Source organism: Mytilus galloprovincialis, chromosome 1 (genome assembly GCF_965363235.1).
Source record: "Mytilus galloprovincialis chromosome 1, xbMytGall1.hap1.1, whole genome shotgun sequence".
Classification (NCBI taxonomy): Eukaryota; Metazoa; Mollusca; class Bivalvia; order Mytilida; family Mytilidae; genus Mytilus; species Mytilus galloprovincialis.
Window position 1 is genome coordinate 17,078,204 of NC_134838.1, and position 24,581 is coordinate 17,102,784.

At 32.4% G+C, this 24,581-nt stretch overlaps 1 protein-coding gene across 2 annotated transcripts in view; it reads right to left on the reverse strand.

Moving 5' to 3' along the window:
* Nucleotides 1–753: 753 nt before the first annotated feature.
* Nucleotides 754–24,581, reverse strand: part of LOC143067577 (uncharacterized) — a 33,799-nt gene continuing 9,971 nt past the window's right edge. Inside the window, exons 3-25 of one of the 2 annotated variants that reach the window (XM_076240926.1) lie at nucleotides 23,040–23,310; nucleotides 22,402–22,575; nucleotides 21,507–21,619; nucleotides 21,022–21,144; nucleotides 20,364–20,495; nucleotides 18,945–19,010; nucleotides 18,540–18,608; nucleotides 17,949–18,076; nucleotides 17,182–17,491; nucleotides 15,980–16,148; nucleotides 15,534–15,677; nucleotides 14,963–15,091; nucleotides 14,447–14,575; nucleotides 13,214–13,345; nucleotides 12,595–12,753; nucleotides 10,081–10,884; nucleotides 8,914–9,012; nucleotides 8,415–8,501; nucleotides 7,592–7,681; nucleotides 5,861–6,466; nucleotides 5,271–5,383; nucleotides 4,745–4,932; nucleotides 754–4,222 (exon numbers count right to left, since the gene is read on the reverse strand). In XM_076240926.1, coding sequence (XP_076097041.1) covers nucleotides 4,165–4,222; nucleotides 4,745–4,932; nucleotides 5,271–5,383; nucleotides 5,861–6,466; nucleotides 7,592–7,681; nucleotides 8,415–8,501; nucleotides 8,914–9,012; nucleotides 10,081–10,884; nucleotides 12,595–12,753; nucleotides 13,214–13,345; nucleotides 14,447–14,575; nucleotides 14,963–15,091; nucleotides 15,534–15,677; nucleotides 15,980–16,148; nucleotides 17,182–17,491; nucleotides 17,949–18,076; nucleotides 18,540–18,608; nucleotides 18,945–19,010; nucleotides 20,364–20,495; nucleotides 21,022–21,144; nucleotides 21,507–21,619; nucleotides 22,402–22,575; nucleotides 23,040–23,310 — 4,293 coding nt within the window. In that variant the 3' untranslated portion in view covers nucleotides 754–4,164. The remainder of the gene's footprint in view (nucleotides 4,223–4,744; nucleotides 4,933–5,270; nucleotides 5,384–5,860; nucleotides 6,467–7,591; nucleotides 7,682–8,414; nucleotides 8,502–8,913; nucleotides 9,013–10,080; nucleotides 10,885–12,594; nucleotides 12,754–13,213; nucleotides 13,346–14,446; nucleotides 14,576–14,962; nucleotides 15,092–15,533; nucleotides 15,678–15,979; nucleotides 16,149–17,181; nucleotides 17,492–17,948; nucleotides 18,077–18,539; nucleotides 18,609–18,944; nucleotides 19,011–20,363; nucleotides 20,496–21,021; nucleotides 21,145–21,506; nucleotides 21,620–22,401; nucleotides 22,576–23,039; nucleotides 23,311–24,581) is intronic. The other variant, XM_076240934.1, reaches the window with a different exon arrangement.

Below are 24,581 nucleotides of genomic sequence, written 5' to 3' on the forward strand. Positions count from 1 at the left end.
TTAGTAGACAAAAGGGTTTCCAGATCATCAATCTATACTAGTTTCAAAAACATTTTCACCTTGTAGTATCAGATGGAAGTTTTTTTGAAAATTTATCATCAGCTACAACAGACATGTTTTAAGCAATTCAGAACAAAATATGGAAATCTCATAAAGGAACAACCATATATTGTCTCTTCAAAGTTTGGTTCAAATTAGACTAATGTTTCAATGGAGATGATGAAAATTGAAAATGTCTCAATAATGGATAAAGAAGATGCAAAATATGCAGTTGGAAGTACCCTATGGACCTAATTGGTTAATGATGTTGTCAAAACCTACCAGTCCAAACAGACATACTAAGCAGCAATTTTATGAGTTTCAATAAGAGTTGAGCCCATTAGATCTTTTTTAAATGTTAACAGACCTGCACCTGCCCTAAATCAAGAACCTGAAGCTCAGTAGTTGTTGTTTGTTGATGTATTTCATAAGTGTTTCTCGTTTTTTATATAGATTAGACTGATGGTTTTACACTAGTCATTTTTAGGGCCCTTCAAAGCTTACTGGTTGGTGTGAGCCAACACTCAGTGTCGAAGGTCATACTTTGACCAATAATGGTTTTTCTTTTATAAATTGTGACTTGTGTGGAGAGTTGTCTCATTGGCACTCATACCACATCTTCTTATCTACTAATCATTGGATCAAATTATTTAGGGTTGGCAAAGTAATGATTTGTGTGAATTGTGTGGCTGCATACAAAATAACAAGCCATCATGTACTTCAATATTTAATATTGAATTGCTATTTTCACCCTCACAGTGGACTTGCTCACACAAGCAAATAAGTCATAAGACTTTACAGAACTTCACAGATTGTCTAATAAATAAATCACTCTCACTCTCTCCCTAACTTTCTCTCTTTTGTCCGAATCATTTTCAAAAATACAAAAAATTTAGATACCAAATAACAAAAGTGGCTTTTTTTTTGGCCACAAAAATATTATCCTGGCTTAATAAACAATGTGAAGGTTTTGAAAATATTCAATGCAAAATAAAACTATATTTCATGATCGAAGGATAGTGATTATTTTTGTAAAGTCTTTGAACAGCCAACTTTTGAAGCCAAAATGAGAAGAATTGTTTTCTTATTTTTTTTAATTTATATCTACACGGTTGTTTGAAAATGCAAAAACGTCACATTATCTACATAAATATTTTTATAAAAATGTCTGAAGTTTCAAGAGAAATGCAGTGGTCAAAACAACATTTAAATAAGAGTAAAAATCCTTTTAACAAATATCTCATAAAATTTTTCAATTCTTGTAGCCTTATAGAACTAAATACCTAAATACTGCCCTAACTTCAAATGAATCACATTGAATATTCAAATCCTCCACTTGATCATTGAGCCAGGATTTTTTTCGAGACCTTGGTCTCATTTTAACATCTGTGAAATCCTGCATAACAACAATAACATGAGCACAATAGGAATCAAAAAATGCATCACAGATTGATGACTCGTTACACCCTGCTGTTCTGCTTCAGTCATCTTACAATAAATCTATCGGAAATTCTATTCCTTTACTACAGTATACAAAACATACAACCTTGTGAACTTATAAATGTTTGCACCAACTATAAACCAAAAATTGTAAAACCTAAATTTATTACTGTTTGCACCAACTATAAACCAAAAATTGTAAAACCTAAATTTCTTAATGGTTGTACCAACTATAAACCAAAAATTGTAAAACCAAAATTTCTTCATTTCTTTATTCTTTTTACTTAAGGTTCTGAACACTGTCTTAGAAATGACTAAAATATTCAATGAATTTTAATATTCAGAATATTATCATTTTAATCTTCACTAACTTTTCTATACAACAAAACCAGTTTTAACAAAAGTTTAACTTGACCACACAACAGCAGGGCTACAATTTGAATGTAAAAAAATAGTATTTTCAAATCAATTATCTAACTTTAAAGTGTATATGATTTACTTATATGACTTTTTAAATATCAATTGTGAAATGTAACAGATTAGGATGTTTCCAAAAGAATAGGAGTTAAAATCAAATTGGAAGAAAAAAAGAAAGAACAAAAAATACAGGAGAGGAAGAAAGAGAAAAAAATGTTGTATAACGGCATTAAAAATAGTACCTCCTATAGAAATCGTTTCCACAATAGCAAAGAATAGACATATAAACAATCATATAATCTTTAAAGTTAGTTTAAGTACTGCCATTCACCAATGGTCAGCTACAGAAAGACAATGGGAACACATTTATTTAATATTTTCTCAGTCTTATTAAATTATAAACAAGCCTTCCTATGTTTTGACCGTCACATGACCATTATACAAAAGTCCCATACAATCACTCACAATTTCCCTTCTGAAGTTATCATTTGAATTCGGGTGGAAAGAGACTTCTGTATAAAACCATTTTTCCTTCAAACTGAACATATTTGAACTTTTATAATACTATGATATTAGTTTTTGCACTTTTTTAAAACAGTATTTACAATACAATAATGTATTTACATATTGTCAAAAATGTCATTTCTCAACTGTTCTGTTTAAATGAGATGATAACATGAAGAGAAAGCAGAAAATGTTATATGATAAGAGGTAAACTGACACAAAATGATACAATACTTTGGATACCAATACAGACAGAAATATTCAACATAAAATAAGACACTTCTGGTACCCAAAGTTGACAGATTCTGCAGGATAACATGAATGCATACTAAACATTATGCAAATTAGGAATGATAAAAATTTGCCATTAAAAATTCATGACATGAAAATATAGCACCAATTAGAAAACAGTTTATAAACAGCACTGGTCCAGTCAAATTTGCCCTTTGAACATCTAACTACTTTAACAAGCAGACGAAAGACAGATTTTCAAAACTCAGTACAAACTCCTGCAAAATTGTCTTTTTATTGTATATACAAATTTACTATTACCCTGAAAGATTCACTGACCACAACAGAAAGGCTAAATTTTCATTTATGCATCAAAATATTTTCTCCGGTTCAGTGAAATCTTACAAAAGGCTTCAAATCATGATCAATGAAAAAAAGAACATGATGCTTACAGACATATATCTACAATATACATATTGAATATAGAGTGAAAAAAGTTAACAATAAGTATTACACAATGACTGTTGGAAATGCCTACAATTCCAATGCCCAGATGTTATTTTTAAGACAGATTGTGGGTGGCAACTCAATATAATGAATATATATGTACAAATAACCTACCAATTTATGTCTACTTAGATAGATTTACATTAAAAAGTACCTACAAGTATATCACATTTCAAGATATATTTTGTTTTTGGCTTTCAACATAAAAATAAGCATAACAGCAATATAAAGTTCTTAATCTGGGAAAAAAGTATCACTTACTTCAAGTTGCTATATCTAAATCTATCTTCATTATACCATTTCACATGGGAAAAAACAGTGATATATCTAAATCTATCTTCATTATACCATTTCACATGGGAAAAAACATTGATATATCTAAATCTATCTTCATTATACCATTTCACATGGAAAAAAACAAACATAAAAAGACAACTACATTTTTTACCATTACACTTTTGTTGTTTAAATAGTAAATTCCCTATATCAGCTTGTGTACACAAATACACAGTTTTGTTTAAAAAAAAAACCCAACCTCAACAAACACAGATTGAAGTTTGAATCATATGACTGCTAAACTACAGAGTACTGATACTTCACAACTCTTTGCTACACCATTGAAAACACCAATATCATGTACTGGCATTTTTTATAAAAAGATTACACATGCAAGTGTCTTTTTATATTAACTTCTTTGTGTACAAATAACACTTCAACTTTGAAGAGGATAAAAAGATTTCATGACATATCAATAATTAAAAGATTCAAAACATGAGAATTTAAAAATGTTTGTAGCAGTCCCTCCCAAGTAAAATTCGTTTATTTAAAGATGCAATGATATTCTTGAAAAGATGCTGAAAAGAGATTGGGCTTCAATAATTTCTGGTAAACTTTAAAAATTTAAACAATAGACAATGGAAACTATGACACAACATTTTCTTGACATTTTTTATGTTGTAACAATACTCATGGAATGTTAATAAAAAGTTCACAGGCCCAGAACAATGGCCATTACATTCTTGTAACTCATCTTCTGATTTTCCTAACAGCTTTCTTAATTTTTCTGTTATCTGTGCTTCCAGCTCTGCAAAATATAAATATTTTTTTGTCTATTAATATATCATTGCTACTTATCAAAAGCAGGTGCAAGGGGAACATGCTGCTTATATGGTATAAATTCAGTTGATTATGTCTGTCATTAGTCTTTAACATAAGCTGGTTAAATCAATGTTTTGGAGAATTTTGATATAGAATTTTTCTTTATTCTCAAAAGAAATCTTAAAAGTCTGAGTCAAAATGACCACTAGTTACAGTTGAAGGCATGTATAATGCTACATAATACAGGTTCAATTTGACAAAGTCTAAAGGAAAGACTAGTCTATTCATCAACTGAATAGATCATAAGATTTACTGCAAGTTCTTAATTTATAATGTCAATTATGACTTTTATTCATAAATTAATGAATTAAAATTTCATAGGTCAACATTTTCTCAATAACCAAAGATTATTTTTTCTATTGATGGTCAACTTATCATATAACTTTACTATAGAAAGATTTACTTATGTCACCCAACCTCCATTCAAAATCGTAAAAGTGAGACCTACCCAATATTAAACATTCCTGTGCCAGACTGTTGTGGTGTTGAAGGTTGTCCAAATCCTGCTCCAAAAGATGGTGTTGCAGCTGGGGTGGGTGCAGCACTGAAGCTATAAGGTGCCCCTCCAGGTGTGCTAGCAGCCTGTCCAAAATTAAACCCACCTGAGGGCACTGTTGGCTGCTGTGGAGCCTCAGCCTGAAGAAAATATCATAATGAGAATTATAATCTTTTACTCAAAACAGCTTAAAATGAATACCCTGCAGTCATTCCTTATTAAAACTATTATCAAAGTCTCTAATAGTCAGTCAGTTAATTTTTCAAGTAAATGGTATTTAAATTGAATTTGAATGGGAACTTGAACTCAAATATGACAGGTGACTGTATTCTTTTTCACAAAATCTTAAGGTGACTATGGTGTTTTCCTCCACCTTGGATTTTGAAGTAGCAGATAACAATTCGTCTAGATATCTAATGAAATGCCAATTTTTCTGAGACTGACAAAAAGAACAATTGTATAAGACATAAATATATACCTGTTTTGGTCCACCAAACTGAAAGATACCAGCAGAAGGGGCAGCTGGCTGTTGTGGTGTATTGGAACTCTGCCCAAAATTAAAGCTTGGTGCAGCATTAAAATTAAAACCACCTGAAAATGTTTAAAATGAATGCATTTTAACAAGCTACATATTGTTACAGTAAATATAATTAATGTCATTTTAATGTTTTATCCATTTTTTTAACAACAATTCCACCCTCTCCTTTTTTCTCTCTATCATCATCTGTCACATACATTTACATAAGGAAGTATTTTTAGAATTGTTAAGTTACTGGGAATGTAAAGATATCAACAAAACAATTCCTAGCTGACTTACATCAAGACTGGACAGACAGACTGCCAGTATTTATATGTCCACTGCAACACATGAAAAAGGAGCAATAAACCCTGCAATGTATCATACAGGGGACAATAATCTCAAAGGCAATATTGATAAAGGTAAACCACAAGACTCAGTAGTAATCAGACAGAGAGAAGGTTAAAATGAGTACACATATATTAATTTTAAACTATACTTCAACACAATTTTTTTTTATTTGATCTTTAGAATATCTAACACATATTTACCTGGAGTTGTTGATGTAACAGGAGGAGGTCCAAATGTAGTGTTTTGTGCTGCACCAAATACTGGTCCTGAAGGCTTCTGAGGGGTACCAAATGATGGATTAGATGACGGAGGTGCACCAAAGGCTGGGACGGAGGTCTGAGTGGTTCCAAATGCTGGCGCTGTTGTCTGGGGTGTTCCAAATGATGGAGTTGCAGTTTGCTGTGCACCAAATCCAGGGGTGGCTGATGGTTGAGATGCTCCAAATTGTGGATTTGTTGACGAGGAACCAAATGCAGGAGCTGTAGAGCCAAATCCACCAACTGTACTGATAGGACTACCAAAACTTGGAATACTAGAGGAAGTACCAAATGTTGGTGTTGAGCTTTTATTACTAAATAAACTTGACGTCTGTTGAGTTGACCCAAATGTGGTAGAACTTGTAGTTGGGTTAGCTGAGCTGGCTCCAAATACAAATGAGGAACCAGTGGAAGTTGATGTTACTGTTGCAGCAGCACTCCCAAACACTGTACCAGATGATATACTGGATCCAGTAGAATTAAATATTGAGCTAGTCGTTGTCTGAGGGACGGCATTAAATCCTGTTGCAGAATTTGTTGGTGCGGCTCCTATAAAACATGACAGAATTCAGATGCACGATATGTTTGTGAATGGCCATTTAACAATGATATAGACAAATTTTGATAACATCATTACTCAACAGCCTTATATGTCAAAGGAGTAAGTTCAGTAAGGGCCTTATCTGGCCTCGATTGTAAAAATGAATTGTACAATATAAAATATGTTTAAGTTGTCAAAAAGACATGTGAGAAAGTAAAATACAACTATTTGTGTCAAAATTTCATTCTAAGGCATTGAGTTTTACATCCAAAATAGGTCAAAATAAGACATTTTGACGAAATTTGACAAATTTGGTTGGATTTCACCCAAAAACATAGAGGGCAGTCGTCTACAAACTTAATATTCAACTAAACATGTAAAATGTCATTACAAACATTGTGTTCAAAGATTTTTTTTTGTCGACGACGTATGCGCTCTATGTTTCCTGTCCAATTATCAATGCAAAATTTACCAATTTTCATTAATTTTCAAGCAAAATGAAAATGAGTACTGTTTGTGACATCATCAGTAGAATGCAGGAACGTTAATTTTCAAAGAAAAGGCTTATTTCCTATATAGTCAATGTATTAGCTATGATTCCTTGTGATATTGATCAATAAATTCTAATTTGAAATTTAAGGTAAAAAAGAGGGCCATTTTAGGGCATTATCGAACCTACTCCTTTGGGGCCACCTGTTTAGATCACTTCAGCCACCAGTATACAAAGTGCAAGCGCATTGCTGTGGTTATTTCCAATTAAGTATCTATCTATATCCATATGAACCAGTATGGTTAAAATTCTAATGTTTTTATTATTGTGATGTGGAAGATTTTGTAAAAATAAAACTTATAAGAATGGTTAGCATGCAGCCTTTGCTGAAATTGCAATAATCAATATTACATTTTTGTCAATTGATAATAAAATGCAATAATAAATGCACACAAAAATGTCTGAATTTCCAATATCAGCAATGCCAGTTATTTTCCCCATTTATTAATTTACACCACAAGTAATGTTTTATGAATGCAATCAATGACTACATCATTCTGTACATTTTTTTAAAAAATAATCCTTCTTTGAAAAAATAAACAAATATTAAATTCTGCTTTACTTGGTTAACCAGCATTATTACCTCCAAAGTTAAAAGATGGAGCAGCAAACGCTGTTGGTTTACTATCTTTATTCTGTCCAAATGCCATAGAGGGGGAAGCATTTGTAGTGGCTGCAAAAAATATACACAACATTTAAACAACATGTATTCACAATACAATATTATATTAGTGTATCTCATTATTATTGTACATCAAGAAACTGTTTCTTTGTCCAATTGGCTAGTAATTTAATGAATGGCATGCAATTAGTTTCAAAATATATTGTTTTGAAGTTAAAACTTATCTATAGAAAAAACAAACAAAATTTGATTAAAACTTTCCCTGATATGGACAAAACTTTTATCCCTCAGGTCCTTTAAGGGTACCATGACAGACCAATTTTTTAGCACTGACCCATACTTTTTTATACTGAAAATTGGACAAATGATATTTTCAGAGGTTTTATTCTTAACAGCGATTCTATTTTTGTTCATTAGTTGGTTTAATGGTAAAAATCATCAACAACCATGTGTATATTTATTGCTGTCATGGCTGTTTGGATGTTTTAGGCTGTAAAGTATGTTTAAATGCACATCAACATTGAATTGTCTGAGTGAATACATAGACATGCCTCATTGATGTGACAGACTTCACAAAACATAAGTGGAATTGTTTAGAATCCTGCAAAATCTGAATAAACCCATCATTTTCATTCAAACTGCCTACCCCAAGTGCATACAACAAATATCAATCACCAATTGTTACAAGATAGATAATTCAGAGGGGACAACTTACAAATAATAACGGAAAACAGCTACCAAGGTCATAGACGCATGCCATAACATTTCTGGTCTTTAGACTTACCAGTAGATTTGACACCGAACTGAAACAATCCTGATGAGGCTGATGATGGAGCAGCAAAGGGCTTCTTCTTTTCTGCTGGTCCTGTCTCTGTTGGAGAAATAATTTTACTAGTTAACATGGTGAGGATAGAAATTCAAAGATATGTAGTACAATATACTTTTTACAGATTCTGTCTACTGATTGATTAAATTAACTTTTAAATGAGAAAAAAAAAAAGTCAATTTAAATTACTTTTACAAAATGGGTTTCCTGTGCATTAATTTGCCTACAATGTCTTCATAGACTCCTCCAAATATTCGTTTAGGCAATTCTTCCTATCATTTTGCAAACCTAAATATTTGTAGTGTCTGATAATTGAGGATTGTCTTGAAAAAATTCAATTTGCCGAAATAGCAAACAATTTTATTTTATAGTCTGCCAGACAGTCATGTCTCACATTTTGCAAATTGAACCAGTATTAACAAAATTTCCTGTATGGAGAGACCATACAAGAACCTACCATCATCTCTGCTTCTTTTCAAACTGGGAGACACTGTAGAAGACTGATTATTAAATGAAGGCTCGGACTTTTTATCTTCTGTCTTGTTAAATGAAAACCCTGTAAAAGTAAGGATTAATAGATATATATTAAGTATGTCAATATTATATGTGAAAGATTATCATCTTGTTTCCATTTATAAGACATCGTTAAATCATTATTTTGGATATGAACTCTTGAAGCTATATTATCACACATGTAAAGTTGATTATTTCAGCAAGAACATATGTATTTTGCAATTTTGCAATTTTGCAATTTATAGCATAAATAGTGTGCAATCTTCTTTCCTGTTAGTCTTTTTATAAACATTTCACTTAATTTTTTTTTCTTTTTTGGAATCAGCTATTTATAACAAAGGAGTAGGTTCAGTAAGACCCCTTTTTTGCCCCAAAATATAGCAGTTTTACAAAATTGTTAAAATGTAAACCTTTAGTTATTTATTGGACAGTAGAATGCTTCTGCTTCATAAATATGGGCTGTTATTGACAATACAATGCACATATATCCGGTACTAGCACCATTAAGTTATGCTAAATTACTGAAATCCTCATAATTCTAGCATTTTAGTTAAATTTTAAACGGTTTTCGTGTAAAACGAAAGTGGTCGCATTCGTGTTCATCCTTAATATTGAAATGTAAGTTGTATTTTATGATAATACATAACATATATAAAGGTTGAGGATGAACACGGATGCGGCCACTTTCATTTTTACCAAAAACCATCTGAAAAGTGACATTTTTCGGCATTTTAGGTAGATTTTTCATATTTGAGCTTGAATCGGATCGTTTTTAATGACTAAATCTGTTAAAATCTTTCACATAAACTAATTAATTCAAATAAAATAGACACTTAAGTGTTTAAAAAGTGGTCAAAATCTTTCGTCAGATGAACCTGAAATTTGAGGCCAAAATCGGTCCTTACCGGACCTACTCCTTTCCCAAGACAACAAATCCAGCTGAATTCTATTCGCATTTTACATAATCCATAGATTTTTTGGAGGCCAAAATACCATAGTTAAATGTATGGGGGCATGGCAGGAACTTTTTTTTAAGACCAAAACCACCTGATATAAAATTTTCATTTTCACTATAGTATACATTATGCATCTTACTTTTAAATGATCTTACCTGAATTATTTGTTCCTGTAAAATTATTTATTGATGATGTTTTAGGATCACTTCCAAATATACTAGTACTATTGTCAGATTTATTACTACTTGAAGTCCCAAATATAGAATTTACACTTGTCTTTACATTAGTGTCATTATTAGATGTCTGACCAAAGACAAAACCTCCATTGGCAGGTTTTATTGCAGAAACAGACTGTCCAAAGTTAATACCACCAGGAGTAGTTGATGTCTTTGTTTCAGAGTCCGACTTAGAATTAAAAGCTAGTCCTGTTGTTGCTACTGTTGATGTGGTAACAGATATCTTAGTACTGTCTAATATAACAGTACTATCTGATTTCAGTTTACTAACACTGTCTGTTTTATCCGAAGAATCAGCCGATGTCTTTCCCGACATAAATCCACTAGCAGAAGATTTGTCTTTGGTACCTGATAAAGAGTTCTGACTCAAAAAACCTGATTTGTTAATTTCATCAGGTTTATTTTCCCCAAACTTGAAACCTGTTCCTGTCGGAGAGAATGAATTGGATTTTCCAAACACAAATCCTCCTTTTTCTTTGTTATCTGATTTGACATTTGAACTTTGTTTGTTTGAGTCATCAGCCAGTTTTACTGAACTATCCCCAAATTTGAATCCGCTACCTGCTGAAGTAGTTCCCCCACTAAATTTAAATCCTGAGCCACTTGATGATTTAGTATCTCCACCGAAGCCACTGTTTGACATGTTTGAATTAGAATTAGATCCTGAAGGGAGAATAAATCCAGACTGGCCAGAAAATGCTCCTGGAGCTATCTTCAATCCACCTGTAAAAAGAAGTAACATGAATAAACTTCAAATTTCACCATGCAGTGTTCTCCTGTGGGCCTTTTAGCATCACATTACGCTATCTGAAGTGGTTTTCCTATAGTAAGTTATGGATGTGATGCTATAGTTTTTAGAAACAAGAGCGATATTTCAATTTCCACTGTTTACCATGATGCTGAACGAAATATCTGGGGAGAACACTGCCATGGTCTCAACTATTTCTTGCAATAACTTTTCAACTATGGTACAGGGACAACTCTGGCTACGGGCTACAAAAAGGTTAAGAGCAAAAGATAATCAACAGCTGCTATATTTTGTTGCTGGTTTAGATACCTAGAGCAAACTGAAGAGCATGTTACTGAGTTAGTGTCTTAAAAACTTGATTTGTATCCCAAATTGATGAATTGCCTGGTTAATTTGATGTTTTTTCTTCCTTTGAGTGATAAAACAAGAGTGCACACGCTGAAATGTCTCGCCTTCTATACTAATCATTGATATTATGTTGATAGTCCTAAGTATAAAGCTTAGTTTTATTACAACTGTCTCATAAACTTAACATTAACCAAGATAACTAAACAAAGACCAATGAACCTTGAAAATGAGGTCAAGGTCAGATGAACCATGCCAGGCAGACATGTACAGCTAACAATGCTTCTATACAACATATATAGTTGACCCATTACTTATAGTTTAAGAAAAATAGACCAAAACACAAAAACTTAACACTGTGCAATGAACCGTGAAAATGAGGTCACCGTCAAATAAAACCTGCGCGACTGACATAAAGATCATAAAATATTTCCATACACCAAATATAGTTGACCTATGGCATACAGTATTAGATAAAAAGACCAAAACTCAAAAACTTAACTTTGACCACTGAACCATGAAAATGAGGTCAAGGTCACATGACATCTGCCCGCTAGACATGTACACCTTACCATCATTCCATACAACAAATATAGTAGACCTATTGCATATAGTATGAGAAAAACAGACCAAAACACAAAAATTTAACTTTAACCACTGAACCATGAAAATGAGGTCAAGGTCAGATGACACCTGCCAGTTGGACATGTACACCTTACAGTCCTTCCATACACTGAATATACTAGCCCTATTGCTTATAGTATCTGAGATATGGACTTGACCACCAAAACTTAACCTTGATCACTGATCCATGAAATGAGGTCGAGGTCAAGTGAAAACTGTCTGACAGACATGAGGACCTTGCAAGGTACGCACATACCAAATATAGTTATCCTATTACTTATAATAAGAGAGAATTCAACATTACAAAAAATTTGAACTTTTTTTTCAAGTGGTCACTGAACCATGAAAATGAGGCCAAGGACATTGGACATGTGACTGACGGAAACTTCGCAACATGAAGCATCTATATACAAAGTATGAAGCATCCAGGTCTTCCACCTTCTGAAATATAAAGCTTTTAAGAAGTGAGCTAACACCGCCGCAGTAGCCGCCGGATCACTATCCCTATGTCGAGCTTTCTGCAACAAATGTTGCAGGCTCGACAAAAAACCACCTCAAACTGGCAGGTTCCCAGACACTTTTTGGTTTGGACTAAGAAACATTGTATTGAGAATTTTTAGAATGTTTTAGCTACATGTATATCTTATAAGATTGGTGAATCAGAAGCTTTTTTATTTATTAGTTATAACAATTCATGCGTTAACAAGTAGTTTTACCTGATGATGATGGCTGGGTACCAGGTCTTGGTGTTTCACATGCTATGCACTTTGTAACATCTCCATTGTTAGGGACCAGACATACATCACAATCCCAGTTACCTGAAGGCTTCTTGAATATAGACTGTAAACTATCACCACCAGCAGACTTTGATGTACCTATAATTGTACAATAAACATTACAATTACCTATCATTTCCTGTCAATGTGTACATACTGTAAATTCTAAAATTAAGTGGAGGTGAGTATTGCAATAAAAAGAATTTGGATTCTAGAATATAATACATACATCTGATTCCATATTTTCCAGATATCACAATTACTTATCTCAATTTTTTTCCCATTCAAAGCTAAATGCACACGTCTGAATTTACAATACTTGTTTTAAAATATACAGCTATATACTATCACAATCAGACTAATGCAGCTAAAATTGAATGACAAAATAAACTAATTATTAATACCTGTAGTCTATATTAGGTATCTTTGATTATTCAATAAACAAGAATATTTGTCTACAAAGATCCACAATACCCAGCTTACACAATCAACTTGCATATCACCAATCTTCAAGTTCTGTAATCTTCTAAATAATTTCAATACTTGATAAGATACTTACTTTTTTTCAACCCTGGCTTAGCTTCAGAACAAGCTACACATTTTTCTGCATCATCTTTATTAGACACCAAACATACATTACAAGTCCATCCTTTTCCTGCAAACTTTGCCAAACTATCATTCTTTGGTACAGCTGCAAAAAGAAGAATTGTTATAGGGTGGTCTTAAGAACATTGCAAAAACTGCAAGAAGTCTGACATAAACTATTAATTCTGCCAAAAAAAAATACTTGTGTTTTCATAGTTTGTGGTATCATTACGGCAAGATAATCATTACATTAACTATTCTTTGGTTGTAAATTGTCTAGTTGCAAATACCCAATTGGTTGATCCTTTTTCTTTTCTATTACAAATTTAGAAAGCCTTCCATCACTCACTTTAGTATATTATTCATTAGTGAGTCAACAAGTAAAACTGAGCTACTGCTCACTGATGATACCCCCACCAAAATATTACGGTTAACAGGAAGTTGATGAGTGATAAATCTGAAAGCCCATCACACAGTTTAACTGACTTATATAAACCCTGAAACAAAATTTCAGAAATCCTTGTAAAGTAAAAAGTTCCAGAGAAAAATGTGACGAAAATATTCATCAGACGGACAGACTGAGGAATGGACAGACAGAGGTAAAACAGTGCACCCCCCTTTTTTAAGGTGGGGGTATAAAAATCCAGTTGGAAAAAGTTGTCTGCTTTTCAAAAGGCATTTTTAATGAGGGTTTTACACAATTAAAAATTCTGAAACATAAGTGGATTTTATGACAGTAGAAACCTTGGTTGGGGAACAAAGAACTACTAAAATTAGACTGCATGTGTACTTTTAACCTTTTTTTGTAAAAACTGTATTTATACATACAAGAAGCAGAATCAATATCAAATTCTGGAAATAATGTTATCAAATTGTTTTTGTGTGTGTTTTTTTTTTTTATATATTTAGTCTACAAATTGGTGCAACCTGAAAACAATTCTTTAAAGATGAGAACATATAAAATTAATTTTTGTTGAATCAGACATTTTTTAAATGAGTTGTATGTTCATGTTCCCAGACTGATCTAGTCAGATTGCCTCCTTATTGAAAGTGCCACCCAGTTGAAGAAACTGTTTGTGAGGTCTGTAGGTGGCTTGTTGCAATTAATCACCCAATGAAATTGAAGATATTGAAAATAATGAAAACTGTAGATTCAAAATGATGGCAGCACTTAAACATGATTCTATTTATAACAATAATTATTTACATGGCTTGGCTCCTGGTCGAGGTGATGTGCAGGCTACACATTTATCATCATCTTTGTTGCCAACAAGACATATATCACATGTCCATCCTTTTACAGCAAACTTGGCTAGACTATCATTCTTTGGTGCTACTATAAAGTTATTTTAATGACAAAAGTTAGTTTTGTTTTTTAGTAAACCGTCTTGTATATCAAAACATTTCTCCAATAGATACACAGGGGTATAGAGATTGGTTTCAGTTTCCTTTCTGCAACACAAGAGTGTCCTTCTGGCTATATTAGATTTAAATGTGCCAAGACTGATCAGTTTAGGTGGGGACATGTGTATTAAAAGTGCCAACCTTTGTACATAAAAAAACAAACTTTGATAGGCTTGAAGGGAGTATGTTTAATGTCTTAGTTTTTGCCCATATAATTAATACCACACTTTCCAGAGGTAACTAAAGAGAATAAAATTGTAAATTCAAAATAATGGTAGCACTTAAATATGTTTGTACTTATAATAAAACAATTATTTACATGGCTTGGCTCCTGGTCGAGGTGATGTGCAGGCTACACATTTATCTGAATCATCTTTGTTGCCAACAAGACATATATCACATGTCCATCCTTTTACAGCAAACTTGGCTAGACTATCATTCTTTGGTGCTACAATGTAAAATAAACAAGCTTTACTAAGAGAACAGAAACTTATACTCATCCTCCAAAAGTGCTTTTCACAATTAGGTAGATGCTACTTTTAAAGATATCATTAAGTCACCATCATTATACTACTCTGGATATCAGAGTGCTACAATTTCTGGGAATAATAATTTATATTACTTAATTTTTTATAGTTTATAAACAGTTTGCATAATGTTATTATAAGGTCTATTGCCCCCTGACTCAAATACATCTTTTTTACACCAGCCACAGTAAAAAGAGATTCAACATCAGCACTAGTTTATATGGATAATTTTTACTTCAATTAATTTATTTTCCTTTTATTGTGGCAAAAGGATAAAACTGCATTATTTAAATTTAACATCTGAAGGTGTCGATTAATCAATATATTTTTTCTGTGTTAAATAGAACATAAACATTTTGTTACCTTCTGCAGACTTTTTCTGTGCACTGCCACTTTTTCCTAAAATATCCATAACACTTCCCGTTTTTAACTCTGATGCCACTATGAAGCCACCACTGGAAGGTGAACTGCTGCTTGACCTTGTCTGTGAAACAGGTTTTGAAAAACCTTAAAACAAGATTGAAAGCAGTAATTAGCACCAATGTTGAAAATCCTAAATGTTGTCACTGAAACTTGATCTTTTCAAATCATGGCTTCAATTAGCACTATACATGTAGTTATTGATTTACATCTCATAATAAAACTTGTCTGTCACATTAATCAGTTCCTACTTTGTTTTAAAGGCTATTATCAAGCCAAAATAAGTCTCCTTTTTGTTAAAACCATCTCTACTGAATCAATGTTCTTAAAATGCATTTTACTTATCTGATATGATTTTATAACATTGTCTGTCAATAAATAATGTATACCTTGTGATAGTGGAGAAGTTGTGAGACTACTGGTTGAGACAGTTGAAGATTTATAGTTGTAATTCATCTGTATGTCATTGTCATCGCCAAGATTAAATGTTACACTTTTTGATTTGCTCGGTGATGATGATCCATCTCCTTGTTGGATTGGTGAACTGAACTTGAAGTCCTTTAAAACAGAATATAGTGTATGCATGTATTAAATGGGTGCAAAAATATAAAACAACGTTAACTTAGAGTCTCAAACATTTAAAGAATGAGTTTGGTTAAATTTGGCCCATTAGTTTGAGATGATTTTTTTGTAAAAGTTAACATACAACGAAGGGTGAAGGACACCTAATGATAGGAAAAGCATTTTAATAATTGATGAAAATATATCATTTGACGATTAATGGTTAAAAAATTTGTTTGTTAATCAATTTTGGGGTTTTAGTGGCAAAGTTTTATCACCACAGAATCAAATATCCAGTGTATAAGTGAAAATATTAAGTGAGGATTAGCAGTTTTGTTCTTATCCAGTGTATAAGTGAAAAAATTAAGTGAGGATTATCAGTTTTGTTTTTATCCAGTGTATAAGTGAAAATATTAAGTGAGGATTATCAGTTTTGTTTTTATCCAGTGTATAAGTGAAAATATTAAGTGAGGATTATCAGTTTTGTTTTTATCCAGTGTATAAGTGAGGATTATCAGTTTTGTTTTTATCCAGTGTATAAGTGAAAATATTAAGTGAGGATTATCAGTTTTGTTTTTATCCAGTGTATAAGTGAGGATTATCAGTTTTGTTTTTATCCAGTGTATAAGTGAAAATATTAAGTGAGGATTATCAGTTTTGTTTTTATCCAGTGTATAAGTGAAAATATTAAGTTTTGTTTTTATCATTTTCATTCAGTCTCAATTGTTAATTTAACTTTGGAATAACAGTTAGATAATTTGGTACATTATTTTTTTTATTTCAGAATAAGTTTATGTTCTTGTCCTCCCATTGCCCTTTTCTGTTCACACTGGCCAAGTGTGACTTCCAAATTTTTAACAAGAAGTGTAATGATTATAGTCCTGGAATACAGAAAAGCTGATGGTGACTTTGAGTATGGAACGACAATTAGATAAAAGCAGTTCATTTCTAAAGATTTCTGATTGAATTTCTTCCAAATAATAAGTTTTTACATCATAAACAAGAATTGTGTATTAAGAATTGTACAAACCATCTTAGGTGGACCTGTAGGTGTATCTGTAGGCGTAACAGGCATTTTCTGTAAAGGTGTTGAGAAGGTGTACGCTTGACTAGACAAATCTTTTGATGTACGCTGAGGTGTAGACTTTGGCATATTGAAATTAAAAGTAGGCATGTCTTTGACTGGCAGTGTGAACTCTGTCCTTAACTGCGGCATTTCATAGGGCTCATCTTCATCTTCATCTTTTCTAGAGGCAACATGATGAGATGTAAACTTTTTGCTCTTCATTTTACCTCCCTGAGTATTAGTTGAGGACATTCCAGGATCTTTTTGAGAAGATCTATGTGAAAGAAATACATTATGCATAATATAGAATAGAACAATTTTTACAAAAAGACTGCAGAAAAAAAGAAATTTTGTCCTGCCCTGTTCTGCCAATTTAGACATCATCATATTAAAAACTCTGCCGGTTAGTTTTTAATCTTTTAACAATGTTCTGCACAAAACTGTAGTAAACTGATATAAATCCTATTTAACACTACACCAAATTTCTTTCAGTAAAATTCTTGAAGCAGTCATTTATATGGCTCACTGTGGACCCATTAAAGGTCCTCAACAGAAAATTATTTTAAAACTATGTGGTCTTTCTAAGGAGCGATATACAAAGGCTCAAAGGAATACTATTATTGTTAAATCCTGAATGCATCACACCAGTTTTATAATTTCTTTTATAATCAATAATTCTTCTTTGGATTTTACATAGATGCAATAATTAAAATCATTTAAATAAAACCTACCCTGGTAACTGATAACTGCCTGTAGTTTCAGTGCTTTCTCTTGTTGGTACAAATCTCTGGAGATTAGCAGCAATAGAAGCTGATCCTGGAGTACTCACTCTTTGTAATGGTGGACCTCTATTTGGAGTCTACAAATTATACAAAATCATAGAAAACTGATGTTAATTTCTCATACTAACAATGAGAATATAATGAGGTATACATGGAATATTTCTACACCATTCAGTCTTTATTTTATATAAGACCAAAAAAAATTATGTCTGTTTACGATTACCCAACCTACCCTACTTTTGAGCGCAGACCCTAAGTCATTTTATTTCTGTCGGAGAGTGAAAAATAAACTGAACTTGTGTCACACGACAAGACGAAACCGCATGACTCAAATTAATGTCTCAATAAATAAATTGAAAAAATCAAATAAAACGGAAATACTGACCTTCCTACCCTATTTTTTTTTTTAAAGTATGTAACCTTAAACAGACATATATTTTTTTTGTGCCCAATGTGTCAAAGCTCTCTCCTTTTAAAATATGCAAAAAAATTACATATTTAAAAAAAAATTCTAATAATTAAAATATATTTTATATTTACCTGCAATTCTCTTGATGAATTCATGTAAGATCCAATACTATGTCTTGTTGGCCTTCTATATACTGATGGCTGAAATTTGAAAACCGTATATCAATATAGATTGATTGATTATTTGTTGTTTGTTTACATGCTTGACTAGTGGCAGATAGAATTTATACGTCTTCAGGACAAAAACTAATTAACGTTAATACAATTAATAGACCCTGCGATGTGGGCCGTTTACATTGGAATACCATTGAACAATGACTAGATGTTTGGTCTTACAACAATTGTCTCATTGGCAATCCTACCACATCTCCTTATTTTATAGGTGTAAGATAACATACATCAGTTTCTATCCCATAATGGTTTGTTAATATACCTTTACTTTCTGATCTGAAAATTTTCGCCATAACTTAAACTTACAGTAAAGGAAAACGATGAACTCAAGCTCTGCATTACTGTATCATCAACTGGTATTTTCCTTGCATCCTATCAAATAAATTAACCATATATTTGTATTTCAAAAAATTCAATGGGTTTGTACTTTGAAACCTTAATAAACATAAATTTAAAGAATATAATGTAATTTGGAAGAACAATATAAACAGTCATATGATTATTTTAACATATATTTTAAGAAGTGACAGTATTATTTAACTTACCTGGTGACACTGTTTAGAGAGCAGACCAATAGGGTAAACAAGTGCAGGCTTTGGACTTGAATAATGTCGACACAAAACTGAATTTACATTGATTTTGTTAGTCTGAATAGCTTATTTAGGTTGGACAAAACAAACAAGTGAAACTGCGAGCTACTGCTCACTGATGATACCCCCGCCGCAAGTGGATAATATTAATAGTGTAAAAATATGCAAGTGTTCGGTAAACAGGAAGTTGTCGAGTGATGAATCTGAAAACGCATCACACGGTATAGCTGACTTATATAAATCCTGAAACCAAATTTCAGAAATCCTTGTATTGTAGTTCCTGAGAAAAATGTGACGAAAATTTTTAACTTGGTTATCATGTGTAAAATCATACAAGTGTTCGGTAAACAGGAAGTTGTCGAGTGATGAATCTGAAAACGCATCACACGGTATAGCTGACTTATATAAATCCTGAAACCAAATTTCAGAAATCCTTGTAATGTAGTTCCTGAGAAAAATGTGACGAAAATTTTCAACTTGGCTATCATGTGTAAAATCATACAAGTGTTCGGTAAACAGGAAGTTGTCGAGTGATAAATCTGAAAACGCATCACACGGTATAGCTGACTTATATAAATCCTGAAACCAAATTTCAGAAATCCTTGTATTGTAGTTCCTGAGAAAAATGTGACGAAAATTTTACAACTTGGCTATCATGTGTAAAATCAGACAAGTGTTCGGTAAACAGGAAGTTGTCAAGTGATGAATCTGAAAACGCATCACACGGTATGGCTGACATATATAAATGTAGATACCAAATTACAGAAAGGGTGGATGTGTAGTTCCTGAGAAAAATGTGACGAAAGTTTCATGGGACGGACTGACTGACGGACTGACGGACTGACGGACTGATGGACGGACTGATGGACGGACTGACGGACGGACAGACAGAGGTAAAACAGTATACCCCCCCTTTTTTAAAGCGGGGGTATAATCATCAGGCCAAAGTGAGTTAACTTTTGATTTGAATTAAATAAGAAAACTATCTGACATTGAAAATTAAATAGGTTAATTGACAAATCATTAAATCCATGTTATCAGAATCGGTTTAGTTCTCATAAACTTAAAAAAAACAATTTCTTCCCATTTAATTTTGTTAATTGAATGAAGAATGATGTCTGTTAAAAATACTCACTCCAAGAGGTGTTGTCATTTTTTCCAATGTTTCCAATATCTTTCTAGCTGTTCCACTAGTGGTAGCAGAACCAGCAAATGAATTGTTCAAAGGCTTGGCCTTCATTTTCTGGCGTACTGGAAATGGTGATGACTGAAGACACAAAAAAGAAACATTGATTTTTGTTTGAGATACACCTCTCAAAGCTTCATCAATGATTAAATTTCCAGACATGAAAAAAATTAATCAAGACAAAGAAAGGCGCATTCTTCTTTTTCAATCTCCTGAAGTTCACCAACAATCAGCCTTTTATATGATTTTCGGTTATATTAAAGTACCTTGTCAAGTCTATTCCAATTCAGAATTATACGTTGACAGACATTCCATACATTACTTTATTTATGCTAAGTTCTGTTGCCTGGACATGTTGAAATACAAATTCCATTTTGTCAGAATTTTGCCCAGTTTTAGAGGAGGAGAACTGGTGACAGATTTCCAGTGATTAGATTATATTTAGTGATATGAGCTAAAAATATAGATAGTAAACAATGAATATTGTGTGATGGCAATAGCTCAAAATAACAATTACAAACAGGCAAGCTTTATAAGCTCAATAGAAATCAGTCAGCAATACATGCTGTAGTCCCAATTACAAATTATTACACCATTAAATACATACCACATATGGAGCAGTTGTGTTTAAACTTTGTCGTCTTTGTGATGAGGCTCCACCAAATGTTGTTCTTCCAGGATAAAATGCTGATTCGTTCAACCTATCATGTGACAAGGTAGAATTGTTTCCCTAAAAAATTCAGGAAAAGATATTAGAAAAAGACATGTTTTTGATTTAGATTATATTAAAGCTGATTGCACAGAAATAGAAAATGTTCGGTATTTTTTAAAGGAAATAGTTTTTCAGTCTGCACCAAAAATGTTTAAACTACTAGTCCAAAGACCAATATTCTGACATTTTTCTTATTGGGCCAAACAAAGTTTTGCAAAAACTTACTAGTCCGAATGAAATTTTACTAGTCTGGGGCATCGGACTAGTGGCTAACCGTGCAGACTGGTTTTTAAATTTCAACTTGAACATCTGGATACTACACTTTTAAACAGATAATTTAATTAGACACAAAATGAAGCATTATTTTCAGATATACTTACAGGTGCTGGTGACCCAAACAAGGAAACATCAAAGCTAGGTTTTCCTATAAGTGCTGGCTTCTTTGGTCTCTTAGTATTGTACTGTGCTGTCCAAGTAAGAGACTTTCCTAATCCTGCAAAATATCAATTAATAAGCAAACTTAGTTTTATGTATCCCCATGTGCACACTTGTGTCAATAAGCTGTTATAATTGAATAACGACAGACTTGTCTTCAAACTGAAGGCCACATCCTTTACAAGGAAGTCCTTTGAATATTTAATACTGTCGATTCATTAATATTCGTTGGTAATCAAATTTGGTTGATTTCATGGGTACAGGAGAACTACAAATTTCGTTGTTCAACGGTAAATCCTTTTCTAAAGGAAAGAATACAGATTTTGCCAAAATGACAAAAATAAATAGGCAAGTGTGAACTATTTCCGGAAACTTTTTCTTTCCAAACAATCTAGATATACATATTGATAAATTAGAATTTCATATATACTTATTTATTTAAGGTTGAAAAGGAAATATTTATATACAGTTTAGACAAATTGTATTGTATTATAATATTGTTAAACAGACAGAAATCCTGGATTTCTTGTTAAAATAAAGACATCCTTCACTAGAATGCTGGACTAGTGAAGTAAATTGTTAACAGCAAGCAATATACATGTATTGTTGAATAAAAAAAACAAAACAAAAAAAAACGAATATGCAAGTTTTCCTTGACCCATGAAAATAAATGAATCCACATTATTTGTCAAGGTAATATCTATTTTAGCTTTACCGTAATGATTTGTGCTGTGTATAATGTATTATAATTTTGTCTTAAACCCCCCCCCCCCCTCAACCCATTCAACTGTTAGTCTGTTACAAGACTGGTGTAAAAATGAATAGTTTATATAAACATACTGTTAGGTAGCTTGTCACTGGAGTCCACAAGTTTATCCTTGATGCTGTCGATATCACTTTCGTTTAATTCTAATGTAACTCTATCTTTCAGTACTGTACTGGGTGGGTGTGGTATCATTGAGGAACATCCACTGGTAGACTTAGAGTGATCACTTCTGTCTGACATGTTGTCATCTGAAAATATAAGTTTCTTGTAATGGGTATGTATCTCATTACAGTTGTTGCTTGAAATGCTCCCTTTGGGACCTTGATAATAAAGATAAACATTTGATTTGATTAACATCTAAAAATATATGCACATTATTCTTCAAAATAATAGTCAAATCAATTGTGATCTTTTGTAATTGAAATACATTACATAACAATTGAAGAAAATTTTGAAAAAAAAGTATAAAAGTAGATTTTTGGTTTAAAGAAGTGTGCCCGTACTCTAATTTTTCATTTTGTTTTCAAGATTGTTTTCAAGAAATTTATTTGACTTCAAAACCTGAAAAGATAATTTGATCTCCCACATCTTTGTGATTCCAAGTACAACAAATTATCACTTCGTTTCTCAACTTTACTAACAATTAAATCCTTTTAAAATTAAATATTTAAGTATAAACAGCTTTAATGTAAACACAATTCACCAGTCATACCATTGTCCACATGATGGTAATGATGTTCATACATTTTCTCTGGTATCAAAGGAAGTTGTGATGATGTAAATCCTGCCTGCAGAGAGAACTGATCAGGTTTAAAACTTTGACTAACTTCTCCTGACCTGGTATGTGCTATTACTGTAGATTGTGGAGGAGCCATGAGTTGGCTAGGTAAACCATTTCTTTTTTCTAATGAGACAAAAACTGGAGCAGGCCGTTTATCATTTTGTTGTTTAGTTCTTCCGTGAATAGGTGAGGATGCAGGAACCTACAAGAAATAGTACAAACGCATTATTGAAATATATTTTTGTGTGGAATAACATGGCAGCTAAATTGTCAACATGAAAAATACCATATGTTGTATTTAAATATGACATCTTGCAGGGCTCACGCTACCAGGCGACTTGGGCGAAGAAGTCGCCCTCCCGACCGTCACTTCGCTTTCCCCGACCCCCAAAAGCGAAAACAAGTCGCCCTGTTCTTGACGAAAGTCGCTTTCAGTCGCTTCCGTCATCGGACATTTTCAATTTTTACCAAGTTGATGAAACATTAATTTTTAACTGATAATTAAAGAAATTCAGACGTAAACTATTCATTATCTTTAGAAAAGAGGTTGAAGCATTGTCTTCGCAGTGTGTATCAGGTTATTTGATAAAAATACAACTTTTTATCACTTCGTGCATTTTCGCAAGTTCCGGTGCTTGTTACTCGAAAACGTACATCAACCTAAATTTCGGTGGCAAAATAAGTTTGTTACTTCATTTAAAGGTGATAAAAGTTGCCTCCAGTAAATGTTTAATCCATTTATTGCATTAAAACCGTCATGTTCCTTTCCAAATAACTTGTCAAACATCGTTTATTTTTGTAAATTTTCTTGCATTCTTCCGCCATTGACCGATTTCTAAACTACGGATCTGAACCGGACCAGCTATGACCGAAATCCGTACTTTTACAATAATTACTACGGACGCACGGATGGAACAACTGACAGAAGAATATTGATCCCAAAGGGAAAAATTACGCATCCCACACGCATTAAGAGACTTTTGGTTACATCTAATTGATTGGTGTATATAATTCCCTATATTTTTTATGAATGTTTCAAACTATTGATTAACAATGATTAAAGTTGCTTAACTCTGAGACTATTACACTAATAACAATATATTATGGCCCAGCTTAATAACTTTTATATTTTTTTATGAGAAACACTGAATTTCATACACAAGATAATTTTTAATTAAATTGTAATTGATATAATTTCTTTACATTTTTTAAAATAAAATTATTTTTTTTAGTGCTAGATATTTAGTTGGTAGTTTCTCACAAGAACCTTAGTAAAACTTAAACAACTTTTAATTTCAAATGTTACTTTAATTGTAATTTTTTACTCATATGAATTGAACAACATAAAAAGAATATTATTTACATATGGCCCTTTATACTATTGTAAAATCCAAACATTGTAGCGCACCCGCGCGAATGAGCACTTCTCTTTCAAATCTCACCACTTCTCCCTATCAGTTTCAAAAAGAGAAG